Consider the following 23151-nt stretch of genomic DNA (forward strand, 5'->3'; position numbering starts at 1 on the left):
CTCGTATTTCCCTTGTTTTTTTAGCCTTGTGCCCTACTGCCCTCTGTTCCACTCATTTTTTTGTGCCCTTCTGCCCTCTGTGCCACCTGTTTTTCCCTTGTTTCTGTGCCCCTTTTGCCCTTTGTTCCACTAGTTTTTTTGTGCCATTTTTCCTTCTATGCCACTCGTTTTACCTTCGATTTTTGTGCCCCTTTTCCTTCTGTTACCTTTGTTGTCCCTCACCGCCCACGCTGCTGCGTCCCCAGCGGCCCCGCCCCCCTGACTGTCCACTGCCCATTCGCTGCCCCCACCTCCCGCCTCCCAGCTGCTTCTCCCTCCCACCTCCCCATATATGTTATGTTATGTTAGCGAAATTTGTTACCGCGCACGGACACCAATTGGTTTCATGGAGCTCAGGGACAAGTGGAAAGACAGAGCAGTCGGGTGTGAGCGGAGAGATTAATCATAAGCTAACTGAAAAAGATAGGTTTTGAGAGATTTACGAAAAATGGTGTAATCAGAAGAAAGCCGGATTGAAAGAGGGAGAGAGTTCCAGGTATAGGGAGCAAGAAAAGAGAAACAAGAGGCACCATGTTTTTTAAGTTTTAACCTGCCAGCCGCTGCGCGGACGCCCCGCGGCCGCCCCGCTGGCGTGCAGAAGGCGCGCCTAAGGCGAGCCAGTTTGCGCCCGTCCGTGCCTAGACCGCGCCCAGCGCCAGAACCCCTTGCCCCCGCACCCACCACAATAACCGCCGCCACTACTACGCTAGCACTCAGTACGCTCTCAACTCCAGACGGAGCCACACCTGCTTCAAGGCCGCCCCGAAACACACACACGGCCCCTTCACCTGCCGGAACTGCAGCTACACCAGCCTCAGAGCCGACGTACCACCCGCCAAGAAAGACCCCAACCACTTCCGATCTATACTACTGAACACCCGCTCCGCACGCAAGCATGCCGTCGGGCTCTGGGACCTGCTCGACACCACATCCCCAGACGTCTCCTTCCTGACAGAGACCTGGTTTAATGACTCCTCTGCACCCATCCTCGCCATAGCCATCCCAGACGGCTACAAGATCACCCGCAGAGACCGCACCAACGGAGTCAGAGGAGGAATCGCCATTGGCCACTAGAACAGCATCAGGGTCTCTACTAGCACTGACGACACGCTCAGTACAGCCGAACACATGCATTTCCAGATCCACACAGACCCTAATTCCACACTCAGAGGCACCCTCGTCTACCAACCCCCCGGACCCTGCCCCCAGTTCAGCGACTCCATCGCCGACTTGATCAGCACACACGCCCTGACCTCCACCGACTACATCCTCCTTGGAGACCTGAACTTTCACCTCGAGAACAACAACAACAACATCTCCACAACCCTGATCGATAACCTCGCCAACCTCGGACTGAAGCAACTCGTCACAACGCCCACCCACTCCGCCGGCCATACGCTCGACCCAGTCTTCTCCTCAAGCCCGTACGTCTCCATCAGCCACACCACCGAACTCCTCCAACCACCGCTGCATCCACTTCACCTTCCACAAACTCACCACACACCACCGCACCCAACAGATCCCCCGCCGCTGCTGGAGCAAAATCACGGAAGACAAATTACATGCAAACCTTGCTCTCAGCCCACCCACCGAACCCTCCAACACCGACAATGCTGCCTACAGCCTCAGACGCTGGATCGAGGACTGCGCCAACACCCTCGCCCGCTGAAGAAACCCCCCACAGAGACACCAGCAAAAGGGCCAACTGGTTCACCCCAGAACTCCTAGCCTCCAGGCAAGCCTGCCGGAAACTAGAGAAGAAATGGCACAGTGAATAAACTCCGGACAGCCACGCAGCACACAAGGACGCCATCGGCAACCACAACCACCTCATCAGGGCGGCCAAGAGGACCTCCTTCAAAGGCCGCCTCGAGAACAATGCACACAATAGCAAGGAGCTCTTCAACATTGTGAAGGAACTCTCCAACCCCAGCGCCAACAACAACGACGTCCCACCGTCGCAAGCCCTGTGTGACTCCCTTGCCACCTTCTTCTACCGCAAGATAGCAGACATCCACGACAGCTTTAATACCCAGACAGCCCCAACAGACAGCAACATAACAGACCCTCCGTACACCATCGACCATGACCCCCTGCTAGCCTGGGCCAGCGTGAGCATCGATGACACCATCAACCATGAGCTCAATCCACTTCGGCTCTCTGTCGGACCCATTCCTGCACCACATCTTCAACAGAGCAAGCAGCACCATCGCACCCCACCTGCACAACGTCATCAATCTCTCCCTCGAGATCACGACTTTCCCAGAGATCTGGAAACACGCCAAGATCAACGCCCTACTCAAAAAACCTAAGGAAGACCCAAGAGACCTCAAGAACTTCCGGCCCATCTCTCTGATCCCCTTCCCGGCCAAGGTCATCGAGAAAAACATCAACGGACAGCTAACCCAATACCTCGAAGAAAACAGAATCCTGGACCCTTCCCAGTCAGGGTTCCGCAGCAACCACAGCACCGAGACTGTCCTCATCGCCGCCACTGACGACATCAGGACCCTGCTGGACAACAGCAATACCGCAGCACTCATTCTCCTAGACCTCTGTGCCGCCTTCAACACCATCTGCCACCACAGACTACGCGCACGCCTCCATGCCGCAGGGATCCAAGACAAGGCTCTGGATTGGACCACCTCCTTCCTCTCCGGCAGAACCCAGAGCGTTCGCCTCTCCCATTCTGTTCCAAAGCCTCCGAGATCATCTGCGGTGTACCCCAGAAATCCTCCTTCATCCTGCACTGTTCAACATTTACATGGCCCGCTCGCACACGTAGCCCGACAGCACGACCTCAACATAATCTCCTACACTGACGACACTCAGCTGATCCTCTCCCTCACCAAGGATCTCATCACAGCCAAAACCAACCTCCAGGAAGGAATGAAGGCCGTCACGACTGGATGAAGACCAGCCGTCTGAAGCTTAACTCAGACAAGACAGAGGTCCTCATCCTCGGCTCCAACCCTTCAGCCTGGGACGACTCCTGGTGGCCGACCGCACTGGCGGCAGCCCCGACACCCACCGACCATGCACGCAACCTGAGAATCATCCTCGACTCAACGCTCTCAATGACCAAGCAAATGAACGCCGTTGCCTCCTCCTGCTTCAACACCCTCCGCAAGATCTACAGGTGAATACTGACAGATACAAGAAAGACAGTCACCCAGACCCTCGTCAGCAGCAGACTCGACTACGGAGAAATGGCCTCTACGCGGGAGCCCTGACCAAGCTCATCAAACGACTACAATGCATCCAAAACGCCTCGGCACGACTAATCCTCGATGTACCACGCCATGGCCACATCATCCCCCACCTGAGAAACCTGCACTGGCTCCCCGTCAACAAGAGGATATCCTTCAAGCTCCTCACCCACGCACACAAGGCACTCCACAAGACTGGCCCAGTCTACCTCAACAGACGGCTCTCCTTCTACATCCCCAACCGCCAGCTACGGTCCGCCGACCTCTCACTCGCCACTGTCCCACGCAGCTGAAGAACAACCACCGCTGGGAGATCCTGCTCCCACCTCACCACCAAGACATGGAACACCCTCCCACTGAACCTACGACAGACCCAAGACCTGCTGACCTTCAGGAGGATACTCAAGACCTGGCTGTTCGATCAGTAGTGGCCCCCCACCCAGCGCCTTGAGACCCTCGCGGGTATGTAGTGCGCTTTACAAATGATTGATTGATTGATTGATTGATTGATTTACTCATACTAAACTAGAGAAATTTGGCCATTATAGTTAGTTGAACTAACTATAACTCGCGCCCCCACAAGCACTGCTGATGATGTCACATATGACATCATTCATCACAAGGTCAGTGACATCACTGATGACATCACTGATGACATCTCAAATGACATCATTGATTACATCAGTAATCACATAATTAACGTGATAATCTGATGCAATTCCTCACACCCTAATATAACCTTTCATACACCCACTCTAAAATGCAAACTACCATTTTCAAAACCATGGACACACCAATACTAGTTATTACATACCCACTCACTCTTTCCTTGGTCTACACACATGTCCATTCATTCATCCATACACTTACTCATACATGCAGTCACTCAACAGAACAGCACTATCATATGCACTCATAAACCTATACACACACTCACACACCACCACTCACCCATACAATTACTCACACACCTAGTAAAACATGCAAAGAATCAATCACACTCCTATTTATTCACCTATACCATTATACACACACCACTTCACTTATTCATATAGATATTAACACATACTTACTCTCTTCTACAATCAATAATATGAGCACACACTCATCCATACAGACACTCACAATCACTCCAACACTCACATATACTGCATTTCACATATGTAGTTACTCGCATATGTACCACTGAGACATCCATTCACTACCCAACACCAGCATACACACACTACACTAACCTCCATACAGCCCTTTGCAGATGCACTCTTCAACCTATATACCCACTTAATCACCTACTCACACATCTATGCACAAAGTCACACACCCCCACCCACCTACAAAAACACTCAGACACCCATACACATACTCAGACAACCTATCAATAACCCATAGACACAATCATATAGCTACTCACCAACCCATGCAGCCCCTTACACACCACCTGACAAACTGATACAGACATTCACACACATTAGTCAAAAATCCATGCATTCAGTAAGACATGTTTAGTCACTCACTTATACAGTCAGTCACGCACCTACTAAATCATCCAGTCAGACACTTATACAGCCACTCATTCTTTTTTTTTCTTCTTCTTTTTTTTGTCCTCATTGTCTACCCTGGTTGCACCGTTAAGGTCATAACAGAGAGCGACACACTGCCTCAGATAACTGGATAGGTGAAACAGTATTACAACGGGTCACCTAATCATTGACATCGCGATCTCCAGGACCCACAGTCAGCAACTATAAGGGCACTGGTTTGCTGCACAGGTATACCTGCCAATAGATCGAAATCAGCAGGACAGAGTATACCAGCAGAAATAAGGAGCGAAGGAGACCAAAGGCAGCATAATCATTGGACCAAACGGGGCAAAACCCCCCCAAAAAAACATATGGTTCAAAGTTAGTTCCACTTCATAAGGTGCCAAAAGGCTCTCTTGTTTACGTTCCCTGTTCTCAATAGGTCGAGTTTTGAGATCTGCAACATCGATGTCTGCTAGTCAGAAAAAGATGGTGGTATGGGGTCCTTCCATTTTTTACAAATTTCTCTTCTGGCCAGAAGAATAGAGTAAAAGAGAAGATATTTGAAAGGGCCAGTAACCCCCTCCATAGCTCCAAAAATTACCAATAAAGAATTTATCATAATCTGGCAACCCAGGGAAGTTGAAAGTGAAGTACTTATAGAGATTCAAAATTGAGACAAGAGAGGACACTCATAAAACATGCGTAAATCTGTGGCCGCTATTGCCCCACACCTCGTACAGGCAACCGGTTGATCTATAGAAAATTTTTGAGAGCCTTTGCGGCGAGTAGTAAGCCCTGTGTAGGGAAAAAAGATGGTTGTGTCGAAGCCACGCTGGTTTAACTATTTCACATAATATCTGAAAAGAGCTGAACCAAATACTTTCCACGTCAAGGTCTGGAAAAGTGCTCCGCCAGATTTTATCGGGCAGTTTGAATTCGCCGTCGATCTCCTCCAACATTGAGTGGTACCAAAATGATATCTCCTTTTTAGCCGGGGTTTTATCAAATAGTTGCGTTTCTAGATGGTTACCACAGTCTAAACTTAACAGTGGATTGCACATGAACCCAACTTGCTATCTGTAAATATTTAAACCTCGACAGATTAGGGCCTATTCTAATGCTCAATAAATCCCTGGTATAAGTACCCCATCAACAAACAAGTCACCCCAAACTTCCCACCCGACCTTTCTCAAAGACAAAGCAAGGCTATCTTTGAGCCAACTAGGGCCCCCTGATAAATCCCACAAAGGAGCCTTGCTAGAGAAGTATCCTAGTTTAATGGAGCTTCAGACCTTGGTCCAAGTTCTGGCCATACCCTGCAAAACCTTCAGTTTTATTTTTTTGAAAAATTTTGGGTCCCCAAATTTGAAAAGAAACCCATCCTTTGCTAACTTTGCCCCACTAAGCATGGTACTAAACATGCAACCAATCCCAGTGTTAGTGGGGTTTTCAACATTATGCGGGAATGGGTGAGTTGAAATGCCCATGAATACAATTGAAGATCTGGGGCTGCTAGCCCCCCCTTCTGTCTACGGCGCCTCATTTTTTTCTAGGCAATTCTAGAATTACGCTGAGCTCAAATAAATGAGTTGATGTCACTCTGTAATTTAATTAAAAGTGACGGTTCAAAATAAAGAAGAATAGTATTAAATAAAGAGGTGAACTTGGGCAATATGGTCATCTTTATTAGGTTAACCCTTCCCAGAATGGGCAAAGGCAATGATGACCAGGAACTCATAAGTCTCCGACATTCTTTCACTATAGCAAAGAAGTTGGTCTCGACAATTTTGTTGACATCTTAGACAATTTCTATACCCAAATATTGCATTTGTGAGCTGGGCTGAACCCCCACAACTAAATCATTATGATTCCAAGTCATAATATCAGTTTTAGAGGCATTAACCTCCTATCCTGAGATCCCTCCGAAATCTAAGGCTAGTTTAATAACAGAAGGGAGTGCTGTACTTAAATCTGAAGTAAAAATCAGAATATCATCCGCGTATAGAGCCACACTTTTCTCCCATCCCCCATACCTAAAAGGCTTGATGTTAGTATCCTCCCGCAACCGTTAGGCGAAGGGTTCGATATACAGATCGAACAAGAGGGGGGAGAGAGGGCAGCCCTGACGCGTTCCCCTAGTGATGTTAAAAGGGTCGGTCAGAGATCCATTCACCAAGAGACAGGCTGAAGGGCTTTGATAGAGTAATCCAACTGCTCGGCGAAATCCTGCTCCCACATTGTACTTACCCAGGACCCCCGACAGGATCGCCCAATTCACCCTGTTAAAGGCCTTGGTGGCATCCAACGTAAGAACAGCCAAGGGCAAACCAGCGGATGATGCAATATCAATTGCACCTATTAGATCGTAAGTCAACTCAAAGAGTTGCTGACCCCTAACAGAACCTCTCTGGTCTTGATGTAAAATGTCACCCGCAACCATGACTAGCCTGTTGGCCAATATTGAAGCAAAGATTTTATAGTCCGCATTTAAGATGGAAATTGGACGATATGACCCGCAAGAGGATGCTGCTTTACCAGGTTTTAGGATTAAAGTTATTGACGCAATATCCCAGGAGGTCGGAGGTGACATCCCGTCCTGAAGAATCTGATTGAATAAGGAGGTCAAAAATGGGACAATCGCCTGCTCTAAAAGCCTATAAATCTCAGCAGGAAGGCCGTCAGGGCCCGCCGCCTTCCCGGACTTGCTACTAGTCATAGCCTTCTTGACCTCATCCTGTGTAATCACCTGATCTAAAGACGCAGATTTATCAGAGGTCAATGATGGCAAAGATGTCTCGTTTAGCCAATCCACAATAGAATCCTGGTTAATATCCTTACCCTCCTTGTATATGCTTTCAAAAAAGATCGAAAAATTGTTCTAATTTCTTCATCCGAAGAATAAACCACATTGTCATGGATAATTGAGCAAATGTTGTTCCGGACCTGATCGGTCTTGGACTTCCAGGATAGGAGTTTCCCTGCACCTTCACCATATTGGAAATAGGCGATTTTGCTAACTTCCCATCTTTGTAATACACGTGCCTTCAGCACGGAATCCAGAACTCCCTTGGCTCGGACCAGCTTGTCTTGTAGCTCCTGATATTAAGAAGGCGAGGCAGATGACTGTAAGTCAATTTCTCTTTGGAACCTGCCTATTTCAGCCTCACTTGAAGATACCTCCTCTCTGTACATCTTCCTCATGTGAAAGACCTTACAAGTGATTTGGCGCCTAAGAAAGGCCTTAAAAGAGTCCCATACAGAACCTGGGGGCATATTACCAAGGGCATTATCGCCGCATTAGCAGGACTTTTTCCCGCTAATGCGGCGATAATTTTATCTCCCTATTACCAAGCTGTCGCTAACACCAGTTAGCGACAGCTGGTAGGCGATAGCGGGCATTTAGGGGCCCACTTTGCATGTCAGCGATAATTATCGCTAATGACATGCAAAGTGGGCGTGCCAAGATGTTAGCGACTGAAAACAGTCGCTAACATCTCTAACTCCTATTACCAACTTTTGGAAATATTCGCGCAAAGCGCGAACATCTCCAAAAGCTAACGCCTGCTAATAGCAGTTCTTAGACATGTTATCCAATGGAAGGGGATAACATGGCTAAGAGGATTGTCACGATAATGCATGAATATCGCTTATTTTTCAGCGATATTCATGCATTTCGCAGGATTTTTACCGCTTTTGAGATAAACCTTGATAATATCAAGGTATCTCAGCGGTAAAAATCCTCGGTGCTCGGCGATATTTTTCCCCCGCTAACCAAGCAATAGCGATAATTATCGCTACTGCTTGGTAATATGCCCCATGGAGTGGCCGTGCCAATATTAAGATCCATAAAACACTTGCTTTCATTTACCAAGAAGGAGATTGAGTCTTGTTTTGAAAGCAGTGAACGGTCAAACGACCAACTTCTAGGAACTGCTTGGGGGAGGCCTGTCATTACCATTGATATTGCTGACTCATTCTTCAATACAGCTCGGTATATATATACAGTCACTGGATGATGTGATTAGTGATGTAATCAGTGATGTCATTTGAGATGTCAACAGTGATGTCACTGACCATGTGATGAATGACGTAATATGTGACGTCATCAGCAGTGCATTGTGGGGGCACTCCAGTTATAGTTAGCTCAACTAACTATAAAGGCTGAATTTCTCTGGCTTTGTATGAGTAAAATGTGCAACTAACTATAACGGCCTTGAAAATGTTTTTTCAGTGAATTTCTATGGTTTTTTAAATGCTAATTTCTAACTATAACGTCTCTGAAATCCATGGTTTTTCCAGTGAACATATATATATATATATACAGCAAATATCCAAGTATTGACTGCCTCCACCAGATCAAGAGTTGCGTCGTCTCGGTAGGACTCCTCGGATTGAGTCCCTCACACTCCTTTGCATAAATGACCACGCCAAGTGAGATTTCACGATTTCTTTATTGCCGCTGCCAAACGCGTTTCGACTACACAGTAGTCTTGATCACTGGTTATATATATATACTTTTTTTCTTTTTAAAGCAACTGTTTTCCAAGTCCAGATCTTTTGGCTTTGCCAATTGCATTCATGTAGCACTTACTACCCTGACGAGGCATAAAATTGCTTTTTCAGCAAGTAGCACACTACTCCGGAACCAGGCGATGGACATGTAAAGGGACAAAGGGTGGGGAGAAATTACGAGAGTAGAATTACCTGCCACATTAGCGCTGTACGCTGAATTGTACTTGGGCTATTTTCTGTAGTTAGAAACAACTAACTTGCCTGTCCTGGGAAGCGGTCGATTGTTAGACCGGCATCAGGTGGGACAATAGATTGGCTGTGAGTCAGGCAGCGGCCATCTTTGTGAGGGCTCGCGCTGCACGTCGCGCTTCGAGCGCTTAAAAACATACGTCCATGGCTCCGCGCAGCGGACGCGCATTGCGTGCGCGCCGATCGCGCGCCGGAGTCAAGCCAGAGTCCTGCCCGTCTGCGCCCGTCGGCGACCAGACGGGGCGCGGGGCAGGGGACTCGGTAAGGTGCGCCAAAGGTAAGCCCGTCTACGCCCGTCCGCGCCTGGACCGCGCCCAGCGCCAGACCCCCTGCCTCTCGCGCTTCCCAGCCCCCCCGCATTACCTACGATGCCACCACCCTCCTAGCCCTCAACCCAGGTCGCGCCCCCAACTGTGTCCAAGCCGCTCCTGGACGCACCCATGGACCTTTCTCCTGCTACTCCTGCAAATTCTACGGCACGGACAACATCTCCGCTACGACCACTCAACAGAATCCCGACCCTAACCACCTACAATGCATCCTTCTCAACACCCGCTCGGTCCACAGGCACGCCATTGACCTTTGGAACCTACTAGACACCATCTCTCCTGACGTCGCCTTCCTAACGGAAACATGGATGAACGCTTCCTCCGCCCCTGACATCGCCATCGCTATCCCTGACGACTATAAGATCACACGCAAGGACCGCACCAACCATACAGGAGGAGGAATCGCTATCGTCCATAAGAAATCCATCCGCATCTCTACCAGCTCCGACGCTAACCTCGCTAACTCCGAACACCTTCACTTCCAGATCCACATCGACCCCAAGACAACTCTTAGAGGCACCCTCCTCTACAGACCTCCAGGACCCCGCGCAAAATTCAGCGAAGACATCACGGACTTCATCACCCCACACGCGCTCCCCTCCAAAGACTACATCCTTCTGGGAGACCTCAACTTCCACCTTGAAAAGATCAACGACCGCAACACCGCCACCCTCCTGGACAACCTCGCCAACCTCGGACTTAAACAACTGGTCACTTCCCCCACCCACATCGCAGGTCACACACTCGACCCCATCTTCACCTCCAGCAACCATGTCTCCTTCAGCCACACTACGGATCTCCTCTGGACTGACCACAGCTGCGTTCACTTCACCTACAATAAGCCGAAACCCATCATCCACCTACAACCAACTCTACAAAGAAACTGGAACAAAATCACCACGGATCAGATCTCCACATCGCTCCTTCGAACCTCCCCTGCCCTCTCTTCTAACACCAACGAAGCCGCCTCCAACCTCACCCTTTGGTTATCCAACACCGCCGACACCTTAGCACCACTGAAAAAACGTCAAAGCAAACCTGGCAGCAAAAAAGCCTCATGGTTCAACGATGATCTCAAGAAGTCCAAGAAACTGTGCCGCTCCCTTGAAAAGGCCTGGAAAAAAGACCCATCCACTAGCAACAAGGACGCCTTCAAAAGCGCCACCCGCACTCACCACCAACTGATCCGAAAAGCCAAGAAAACAGCATTCAAGGATCGACTTGACAACAACGCCCACTACAGCAAGGAACTCTTCAACATCGTCAAGGAATTTTCCAACCCCTCGGCCAACTCCAACGACATCACCCCCTCTCAAACCCTCTGCGACTCCCTAGCCTCTTTTTTCCACAACAAGATTGCTGACATCCACAACACCTTTGACAACCAACCCGGAAGCCAACCCACCCTACCATCTGCTGACCATCGTCCCCCCGTAAACACCCTTAACGCCTGGAACCCAATCTCCACTGAGGACACCATCCGCCTGATGAATTCCATCCACTCTGGATCCCCCACAGACCCATGCCCTCACCACATCTTCAACAAAGCAGACTCCGTCATAGCTCCGCACCTCCGAGACGTCATCAACTGCTCCTTCAACTCCGCTACCTTCCCGGAAGACTGGAAACACGCTGAACTCACCGCCCTCCTGAAAAAACCCACAGCGGACCCCACCGAACTCAAAAACTACCGCCCCATCTCGCTTCTTCCATTCCCGGCCAAAGTCATCGAGAAAGCCGTCAACAACCAGCTCGCCGCCTTCCACGAAGCCAACAAATCACTCGACCCCTCACAATCTGGCTTCCGAGCCAAACACAGCACTGAGACCGCCCTCATCGCAGCAACAGACGACATTCGAACTCTACTGGACAATGGAGACACAGTCGCCCTCATCCTCCTCGACCTCTCTGCAGCCTTCGACACAGTCTGCCACAGCACCCTTCTACACCGCCTCAATAACATAGGAATCCAAGGAAAAGCACTTGAATGGATCACCTCATTCCTCACCGGAAGAACCCAGAGAGTCCGCCTCCCACCATTCAAATCCGAGGCCTCTGAAATCATCTGCGGCGTACCTCAAGGATCCTCACTCAGCCCCACCCTCTTCAACGTATACATGAGCCCCCTCGCGGCCATCGCCCGCCAGCACAACCTCAACATCATCTCTTACGCGGATGACACTCAACTGATCCTTTCTCTCACCAAGGACGCCAGCACCGCCAAAAATAACCTACACGAAGGAATGAAAGAAGTCGCCGAATGGATGAAACACAGCCGTCTGAAATTGAACTCAGACAAAACAGAAGTCCTCATCTTAGGTACATCCACCTCTGCATGGGACGACTCCTGGTGGCCGGAAGCCCTCGGGAAAGCACCCATCCCGACAGACCACGCACGGAACCTTGGCATCATCCTGGATTCTTCGCTCTCAATGAACAGACAAGTCAGCGCCGTATCCTCTTCCTGCTTTAACATTCTTCGCATGCTCAGAAAAACATTTCGCTGGATCCCCTCCGAAACAAGGAAAACAGTCACCCACGCTCTAGTCACGAGCCGACTGGACTACGGAAACACCCTCTACGCAGGTACCACCGCTAAACTCCAGAAGAAACTACAACGAATCCAAAACGCCTCAGCCAGGATCATATTAGACATCCCGCGCAACGAACACATCTCTGGCCACCTGAAAGACCTCCACTGGCTACCCGTCAATAAGAGGATCACTTTCCGACTGCTTACCCACGCACACAAATCACTCTACGACATCGGACCAGATTGCCTCAACTCTCGACTGTCCTTCTACACCCCCTCCCGCCAACTTCGCTCTTCCAGCCAAGCCTTCGCCAATGTACCTCGCATCAACAAGACCACCATGGGAGGCAGATCCTTTTCATACCTGGCGGCCAAAACATGGAACTCACTCCCCGCTTACCTTCGCCTCACCCAGAATCACGTAGCGTTCAGAAAGCAGCTTAAAACGTGGATATTTGACAAATAATCCTCCCCCCCTTCCTAAGCGCCTTGAAACCCTCTGGGTATGTAGTGCGCTATACAAATTTTATGACTTGACTTGACTTGACTTGACTTGAAATCGGTAAGACCCCTATCAAATCATGCTGGCACTCCGCAGACCCCAATGCACTGCCTTCACAATGCAATATATGCAATTACCGCTTTTACAACGATTCCAACTCTAACCATCCTGCACCTAATCTCAAATTGATGTTACTGAACTGTAGATCCATGGTCAAACACAAACTGGAACTTCATGACCTATTACAAAATCATGACTTTGATGTACTGTTTTTAACCGAAACCTGGCTAGAAGAATCCTCATCCCCCGAAATACTTGAGACAGTCCCGCTGAATTACAGCTTATTGAGAATTGATAGGCCCATACAGCGTGGTGGAGGTCTTGCAATGATCTTCAAAAAAGAACTGGAATGCACCCTCACTAACAAGGGCATCGCTAACAGTGAAAGCGGTACTTTCACTATTAAAGTGACCCCTTGTATGACCATTACTGGGCTTCTCATTTATCGGCCCCCAGGCAACGCTACTCCCTTTTGCAACCAGCTAATAGAAACGGCGACGCAACTAGCTATCAAATACAACAATTTTATGATTCTAGGCGATCTAAATCTTCATTTTGAAGATCCCAATGCTAAGGAAACCCAACTACTGAAGACTGCCCTACACGCTTTGGGGATAACACTGCTCTCCACCTCTCCCACACACAAACATGGCCATCTTCTCGACCCTATCTTTGCTACCTGGGAAGGCATTGACATACAACCTCCGGTCCCTATCATCTGGTCAGACCACCATATGATCATGTTTAACATACCTAAGACCAGGACTAAGAACATTGTCAACAAACCCTTGTATGCCAAGCGTCGTAATTGGAAAAATTATACCCCTGAACGCTTGATTGACGAATTAAAAACCCACCCCCCTCCCCAAGGTCAGTCCTTACAAGATACCTGGAACTCTTATGAATTATGGTTGAGTAAGGCACTCGACAAAATTGCTCCTTGGACGTGTAAGCCCCCAGCCAGGAGAACAAAATCTGAACCGTGGTTCTCAGAAAAATTAAAAGTAGCTAAAGCCCGTTGTAAAGCGACTGAAAGAAAATGGAGAAAGAACTACTCCACGGAACTTAAGGAGACCTACAAACAAGAACTAAAGTCTTATCAGAGACTTATAAGAGAGGAAAAAAGTCTCTTCTATCAAAACAGAATTGAAGAGGCTATAAATCCATCTAAAGAACTATTTCGGATTTATAAGGAACTAACAGACACGTCGAGCCTGGATACGCAGGATACGTATTCAAATGAGTTATGCGAAAAAATTGCGGACTTCTTTGTCAATAAAGTAGAGAAAATTCATGCCACTTTCCCCACTCCCCCCACATCCGGTAAGAAAACACCCCCTCTTCAAAAAACCACTCTTACCCACTTTCACACTCCTGACAAAGAAAAACTGTCCAGCATAATTAACAGTATCCATTCTGGCTCCCCTAATGATGTGTGTCCGTTAGATAAGTGCAAAGACATCATGGACCATACCCTTATGGATCAAATAAGCCAACTTATTACCCTCTCTTTCAAAGAATGTCATGTCCCGGAGGCTTGGAAAAACGCCCAGGTCATCCCTCTGAAAAAAAAAACCAACATTCCGGTCACCCAATTTCAAAATCTCAGGCCAATATCCCTATTGCCTCAATGTGCCAAGATAATCGAAAAAATAGTCAATATCCAACTAATGGCGTTTTTAGAAGCAGAAAACATTCTCCACCCTACTCAATCCGGCTTTAGACCTAATTACTCCACGGAGACAGCTGTCTTGTATTCCACGGAATATATCCGCAAGATGATGGACGAGGGTGAAACAGCAGCGTTGGTCATGCTTGATTTAAGCGCAGCTTTCGATACTGTGCTACATGCCACGCTGCTGTCCCGTCTTTCAGACATCGGAGTAAAAGACCATGCACTGGCGTGGATTAAATCTTTCCTCACGAATAGATCTTTCCAGCTTCATTGCCCGCCCTTTAAATCATCTTCTCGTGCCGTGAGCTATGGGGTTCCACAGGGCTCTAGTTTGAGCCCTACATTGTTCAACATCTATATGGAACCCCTGGCTCAGATCATAGAGAACTTTGGGGTGGGCATTGTTAGCTACGCCGATGACACTCAGCTTATGTTTAAGCTTACTCCTGATACCGAGAAGTATGCCTCCAACTTCTCGGAGTGCATGGCTGCTGTCGCCATGTGGATGGACAGTAATTGCCTCCGGCTTAATGGAGACAAAACAGAGGTGCTAGTGATAGGGAATAATACCTCTCTATGGTCTCAAGCGTGGTGGCCCACAACTTTGGGCGAATGCCCTCGCCCTGTTGAGAAGGTCAAGAACCTAGGGATCATGATCGACTCTGATCTATCAGGAAAATCCCATGTCAACAAGATCATTGGAAAATGCATTGGCACATTAAGAATTCTTAGAAAAATCATCGACCTGATTCCTATCAAAGCCAGGAAAACTATCGTGCATGCACTTATTACACCTCACCTGGACTATGGGAATGCTCTCCTTTTAGGCCTCAACCAAAAACATCTTCACCAGCTGCAATGCTTACAAAATGCGGCAGCCCGCTTGGTACTAGGTCTTCCCAAAAGAACTTCTGCCAAGGCGGCATTGTCTAAACTTCACTGGCTCCCCGTTAGGGAGAGAATAAAATTCAAGAGCCTCTGCTATGCCCACAAGATAGCCCACAACAAGGGTCCTACCTATTTAAGAGGCCTCATGACCATCCACCACCCTACCAGAGACCTTAGGTCCTCAGGAATGTCTCTTTTCAAACTCCCCCGCGTCCACAGAGCAAAAATTGGTGGCCGCTCCTTTCGCTACCTAGGAGTGAAACATTGGAATGCTCTTCCGGTTCACTTAAGAATGGAACCCTCTGAAACCCTTTTCAGAGCCAAACAGAAAACCCATCTCTTTCCTCAATAAGCCTGTGATTCCATTCCTTTCTTGATTCTCTGTGAGTTTTTTTCAGCAATCAGCGCGGGGATACACAGCTGTGCAGCCATGCGCTTAATAAATGTTTTATTATTATTATTATTAGAAAGAGGGCAAGTAGCCCGGCTTTATGGAGTGGGAGTGAAGTAAGAGGTGACTTGAAGGACAGAGAAAGACAGAGAAGGAACATTGCCGGAAAGAGCTAAGCGAATGGTGAAATAAGGAGTAAATGAGATAGAGAGACAAGGAAAGGATAAGACAAATTATGGACGGTCAATGTAAATTACAGCTTGACGTGTGAAAAAATGGGTGGGGGATGTGCAAGTGGTGAAGTGAGGACCCTCTCCGGATAGATGGGGTTCAATGAAGTTTCACTTCCTCTCCCTTGTTTTGTTGTTTATTCCCACTACATTAGCCAGTATGGCCTAATGTAGTTCCTTGGTTGTATAATTGAGTGTATTTTTTTACTAGTTTCCTATTCCATTCAGATCCCTGATTTTCTTGCACTTTTCTGATCCATTCTCAGAGACCTGCCTCCACTTTTCTCTTCTTCAATTCACCGATGCTGCCCCTGAAAGACACATGTTCAAGAATCAATGAGAGATTAACACCAACTTGCAGCTTTCATTGGATTATATCTTTGTGTAAATAGCAATTATCCATAGATGATAATAAATCAATGCCTTACTTTAGCTAAAGAAATAAACTAATTTGCAAGCTTTCAGCACTTGAATGTGTGTGAATGGGGCAATCATTGTGATTTTATTTCAATGGCTCATCCAGAAAATGTACATTTGGCTTTGCAGGCCCTGAGCCGAGAACCCAGCGTGTGCTAGTCAATAAATACCCTATTCTGCAATGCTTGGTGTTACAACGATAACCTTTGCCGTTGGACCCAGGTTCTAGTTAAATACCTGTGTAACTGCTACACAAGACTAAACTGCATGGAATAAACCATATATAAAAATGCCTACCAACCCTTCAGTTATCTAAGTTCACTGCTCACTGTATATCCTCTGTATTCCTTTAATCTCATGGGCTGTCAACATTTAGCTGTCTTTTATGTCACAGGAGATGGGCCATTCCCTGGAGTCATTGAAATGCAAGGACTAGTCTGGGGTCTCGTGGACTTCCGCAGTGGTCTTCTTGCGAGCCGGGGCTTTGCCACACTTGCTTTGGCCTATTTAGGCTATGATGACCTGCCGGATACACTGAACGATGTGGATCTGGAGTACTTTGAAGAAGCTGCAGACCTCCTATTGAAGCACCCCAAGGTATGTTTTCTCTGACTCCACCTTGTCATGAATAGGGTAATACCGACTTTAGGTTCGCCATTTAGAAGCTCCCTAAATAAACACCCAAGTCCTGCTAGAGCATGTGTACTCACCAATGTTCTCTCGCAGGCAAAAATTACAGTCTGGTTAGTGGCGGAGGGCCGCACTTGTGGGTGCCGGGTCAGTTGGGGGGCTAGAGTAAAAAAAAATCAAAACCTTACTAGAAAATACTCCATTTCGAAAAATGATGTAGCTACATGGGGGACATTTTGATAATACATTTTGATTATCAGCCAATAGCAATATTAAGATGCATTGCATGGCAATTCTCATTAACCAGATATCCAGCACAGGCCCAATGCTGCACAGGTTTAACTGAGTCCAAAAAGTAGATAAGTTTAAGCCATATATATACTCGGTACTTATTTAACATTTCATGTCTCCTATTAGTGTCCTGTAATCTAGTACTTTGTCTGCAAGGGCACGCCTTTAGAGGAGATCCATATGTAAGTCTATACATTTGTTTCTGAAATTACTCTTCAACAGTCCTATAGTGGATAACGAACTTTCACAAACATATGTTGACCAACACATTTAAATTACTTTCTGGGACATTGTTTGGCACCAGATGGAGTACCACTGTGTAGTGATGTCCTCTAAGATCAAGATGTTAGTCTTGTCAATGTTCCGCTTCACACAGTAGGACTTCATCCAGTGGTTGATTGTAATCATGCAGGCATCCAACTTGATCTAGATACTGGGAGTATTGTCCATGAGGGAGAGAATGAGCTGTTTGTTGGCATAGGAGAGGTCATTAATGTTGTTGGAGAGGGTGACGCTTTTTAGAGGGTTTATCTATCTATTATCTATCCATCCATCCATCCATCCATCCATCCATCCATCCATCCATCCATCCATCCATCCATCCATCCATCCATCCATCCATCCATCCATCCATCCATCCAGATAATAGGTATATCCAATACCTACTGGTGGTCGCCAGTAGGTTGTTTTTGCTAGGACCATGTTTCTGAATAAAATCATTTTTGACATGCCTATATCTTTGGCTTCGTTTGTCAAATGTTCATGAACTTTTCCCAAGAAAGTGTTATATTGAGTCAATTCAATTCAAAAACATTATTTGCTCTAAAAACAAAAGGCCATAAAAGTACATAAAAACGTTGCACATAGCTGTAATCACATAGAAGAGTTTAGACATGATCATAAGTTAAAAACAGTTTAAAAAGTGCATAATGGATAGAACAAAGTCAGATTTCAGAGCGCCATTACAGAGTTAAAAGAAGAAGCTCCAACTAAAAGGGCATGAGGGGGAGATAGAGAGAAAACAAAAACCTCATGTAGGGTCTGCCATGTGATCCCCTGATAATTAACCCAACACGCCTGCCATGTCCTGTGTCATCAGCCATTCTGCGCGTGGGGTACTGATGACTAACCCAATATGGTATGTCTATCCCTAAGTGCTGCTTTCAGGAAGGCGTAGACAGTTTAAACAATTTCTGGTGAACACAAAGGTTGTAAGTGGAGAAGGGCAGGTCTGCAGCGACAAAGGCCAAGCTTCCCTAAAAGATGTCTCTGAAAGAGCTTTCATGCTAAGCTGTGCAAATTGCAAAAGAACAAAGTGCAATGGAGTTTGGGCAGAACGATTATCACAGGGGCAGCAGGAGACTGTGTTCCCCGCTAAGTCTAAAAATGTTTAACAAAGAGGGACCAGTAAATTGTACCAGCTCTGAAGTGGAAAAGTAGGGACTGCTCCCATCTTGACAGATCCAGCGACAAGTAAAAAGGGGAATTGTCAGTATATAGAAAACTATAATACTGTAACAGCGAGGGTTTGGTTAACTCAGAATTCAGCCTACTATATGCTAGGTGGGCCCTGAATAATGTTTTCACCTCTGAGTCGGCGTTTTTGGGGATTTGAATAGGTTTGGTAAACCACCAGGTTTTGCCAAGGGAACAAAGAGTATCTCTTACATAACTCATCCAAGGTACGGAACTACCTTTTCTTTTTTTTTTTAAATATGTTTATATCCATTTATCTCAAGATACATACAGGGTATACAGGATCACAGCTTATATGCAGTACATTAACAATACCTTCAACCAACAAACTTACCCTCCCGCAATGTCCCTCCCATCCCTCCCTTACCCCAAGTCCCCCCCAACATTTCGGCAGTGCATGGTGTCTTCGTGAGTTGAGTATAGTTCAAGGGTATACGCAGTTAATAATCCGGCATAGACAGTCTATCATGTTGCAGTCTGTGGGGCGCAAGTCCCGTAATATAGACAGACCTGAGGGTAATAAATATTAATTAGGGTCCCATAGCGTCTGCCGCCACTCGGCTTCCTGGTCATTCCTCTCCCCACCATCCGCCCCCACACCCCATCAGTTCTCATGCCGTTGCATTCCGTCGCATTCCCATGCCCCCTCTCCAGATGACCTATTTCTCCCTCATCTTGATTCTCTCCAAGGTAAGTCAGTAGCGGGCCCCAGATGTCTTTTGGCCTAGATTTCATTGGCAGTTGTTCCGCATAAGTGTGCAAGTGTTCCTGCCATGTAGTCATGTCGTATAACCATCCCTTGAATTTAGGCGCTCTCCCTCTACCCCATCGGCACGCCACCTGGCGTCATGCCAGCAGTATGCCCATAAGAAGAAACTTTCCATGTGGGGTATTAATATCTGCGATAGACCCAGTAGCGCCGTTGTGGGACGTGGCTCAATAGTGGTTCCTAACATATCGGTGAGCCCCATGAAGACCTCCACCCAGTATTCAGCCACCTTAGGGCAGCTCAAAGCCAAGTGTATAAAGTCAGCTGGGCCCTGCCTGCATCTAAGGCATCTGTCATCTTCCCGCAAACCTATCCTGTGCAAGCGGGCAGGTGTGTGGTACAGCCAGTGCAAGAAATTCAAGTGGAGCATGCGGAGCCTGCTACTCCCGGAGACCAATTCCGTCTGTTTACATGCTAGTTCCCACTGATCATCTGTGAGTGGCTCAGTTAAGTCTTTGTCCCAATCAGCTCTGGCCCTGGCCTGCGATGGGGGGTGCAGATCTGACTCTTGCATATAATACCGACGTGACGTGTCTCGGTGCGTCTTCCTGCAGCAATAGGTGAAGGGAAGTGAACACCTCCGGTTCCGCTGGGAAGTCAGGACATTTGGCCCGTACGCTCTGTCGGAGCCTAGTATAAAGAAACAAATCCATGAACGTATAAGGATTGTCTCCGAAAAACTGTTCCTTCGACCGGAATGTCCCTTCGAGGAAGAGATTCCCCCATATGTAATAATTCAGTCTAGTTAATATGTTTTGACAAATTTTCTCAGCCATCACTTGTAGGGTCGGGCAATTACTTAGGGGTATTCTAGGGGAGTAGAGCTGTGCATCACCTTCTTCTCTCGCCAGCCAGTGCAACGCTTTAACAGTGCAGTCTACGGTAGAGGGGTCTCTATCTCTCTCCTTATATGGGGCAAACACATACCCAGCTGGTGGGACCGGTGCCATGTGACCATCCTCAACTGCAAGAGCGGGCATGTAGAGGGGGGGGTGGAACCAGTACACCGTGAAGTGTGCCTGTGCACTATAGTAGTATTGTTCAAAATCTGGTACATCAAAACCTCCGTAACGATATGGAGTGTAAGGGTGTCTATTTCAGCTGCTCTTGTCCCCCCCCCCCCAAATCAATCAGATAATCTGCGTTTTTAGGGTGGCGAAAAAATGTGATCAAGTATACAAATTTGGGAACTATCAGCATCTTAATTAATGATATCCATCCGGCCATTGAAAGAGGGAGTTTGAGCCAGCTTGTGATGTTGTCAGTCACTTTAGTCATGGCCCGTACGTAATTTGTTCTCATTAATGTGTCTTTATCCCTGGAGACATATATCCCCAAGTACTTAACATCTGACTCCTCCCATTACAATGGGTAGTCCAGAGGGTGAGGGGGGTGTGTGGTCGGTCAACGGGAACACTGCCGACTTTCCCCAATTCATTTGCACTCCGGCAATCACTCCGAATTTGGTAATTTTCCTCAATACTGGGTTTAAGTTCTCATGCGGGTTGCGAATGTACAGGGTAATATCGTCCGCGTAAAGGGAGACTAGGACTTGTCTGGAGGGGTAGATTAGACCCCTATGATTATGGTGTTGGCGCAGTTTGGCCGCCAGAGGTTCAATAGCAATAGCGAACAGGACTGGAGACAGAGGGCAACTCTGTCTAGTCGCTCTGGAGATATAGAAGGGATCTGAGCGAGATCCGTTAAGGAGAACCCTGGCAAGCGGCGCACTGTAGAGGAGTTTGACCCACTGTATGAATTGGTCCGGCAGCCCCATATATGCCAGGGTCCCAACCAGGTAGTCCCATTCCACTGAATCGAACGCTTTGGTGGCGTCTAAAAAGACAGCCACCGCCGCGCATTTGGGGTCTATGTCCTGAAGTATTGCCAGGAGAGTACGGAGGGTATGGGAGGTAGCCCGGTTAGGGACGAATCCCGCCTGGTCCGACAGCACTTTCTTTTCAAGGAGGAGGTTCAACCTAGTGGCTAGCACTTTGGCTAGGATTTTGGTGTCGCTGTTTAGGAGAGACAGTGGATGATAGGAGTCGCACTGATCTGGAGATTTACCAGGCTTAAGCAAAGACAATATATGCGCTTCTCTCATGGTGTCAGGGAGTACACCCTATTCCAGCGCCTCATAAAAGACTGCCTTGAGAATGGGGGCCAGAATGTGGGAATCCCATCAGATCCGGGACATTTACCTGATTTCATGCTCATTATGGCCTCTTTAATTTCGTCCACTTCTAGTTCCAGTGCTAAAAATTTTTGTTGCACGTTTCCCAGCCAAGCGAGGGCCACGTCCTCAAAATAGTCCCTCAAATTTAGTACAGATTGCCTCTGTGACGTGTATAATGTCTTATAATAATCGGTCAGAGTGGTTAGCTGTTCTGGTAGGGATCTGCATATCCTACCTTGCTCGTCCTGCAGCTCAGTGACATAATTTCGGAAGCGAGGAGGGGGTACGGAACTAGCTTTGACCAACGTAAGGCAGTCAGTTATAATGTACCTACAAAGTTTAGCTGCTGGGTTCGACCAGATACTAACCCATAGAGAGGGGCACCAGCTGGTTCGTATTCTCAATGAAACCCTAGTTAAGCTCAAGATGGATAATGAGGGTGGGGGTGGAAGGCGGTGTACTTAATATCCTTTGCTAAAAGCGTTTTTTCTTTGCCTGGATAGAACTGCATTGACAAACGTCCCAACCTTCTGTCCTGTAGGTAGCTGCACTGATACATTGGGAGTTATGAACTTTCAGAGGGGGAGGCACAGTCCCCCTGATTTGCGGTCTAATACGTTTACAGACTTTGCCCGTAGTTCTGCTTAATTTGGCACTGAGCCGAGCACAATGGGGATTCTATGACCATGTATAACTAAAATGTAATCCTAAGTAACAAAAATTCTCGACAGTCAACATGTCCATTGATATTATTTTTGTTTAGCCTTAGTTAACCCGGGCTGCAGGACATGATATGCGACTTGGAGTAATTAGTATTAAGGTTCAATTTATGTATTAACAAAACAAAACAATCCAACTGATGTCTCAGGGCTTTTGGGGTGAGGGCTAACAATGCCATGTCGTCTGCATATAGTAAAACAGAAAATTGGGAAGCCACCAATTCTGGGTATATCTGTGTTGGAGGAAGCTAGGTGAGCTGTTAAAACATTGATGTATAAAATAAATAATAAGGTGCCAGTACAAAATTCAGAAGTAAGCGCCCCAAGCAAATTTAAGCGGTCCTGCCTGAAAGATCTGAGGGGCATATTATCAAGAGCAGTTCCGCTGCTCTAGCGGCACTTTTTGCCCTATTAGGAAGGCGGCGCTAGCATGCATTAGTGCATGTAAGCAGTGTTGTCTAGTGTTGCCTGACAATCTCTCAACCAAGCTGTGGCAGGGCTTGAGGGAGGGGTGTCATACTTGGCGAATTACC

At 47.4% G+C, this 23151-nt stretch overlaps 1 protein-coding gene across 1 annotated transcript in view; it reads left to right on the top strand.

The window, feature by feature from the left end:
* Positions 1–23151, top strand: part of LOC147693626 (acyl-coenzyme A amino acid N-acyltransferase 1-like) — a 163004-nt gene that overhangs the window by 72529 nt on the left and 67324 nt on the right. The window contains exon 2 of the mRNA XM_086933243.1: positions 16952–17154. Within this exon, the coding sequence (XP_086789369.1) occupies positions 16952–17154 (203 nt within the window). The remainder of the gene's footprint in view (positions 1–16951; positions 17155–23151) is intronic.

The sequence above is a fragment of the Lissotriton vulgaris genome, chromosome 8 (genome assembly GCF_964263255.1).
Source record: "Lissotriton vulgaris chromosome 8, aLisVul1.2, whole genome shotgun sequence".
Taxonomy (NCBI): domain Eukaryota; kingdom Metazoa; phylum Chordata; class Amphibia; order Caudata; family Salamandridae; genus Lissotriton; species Lissotriton vulgaris.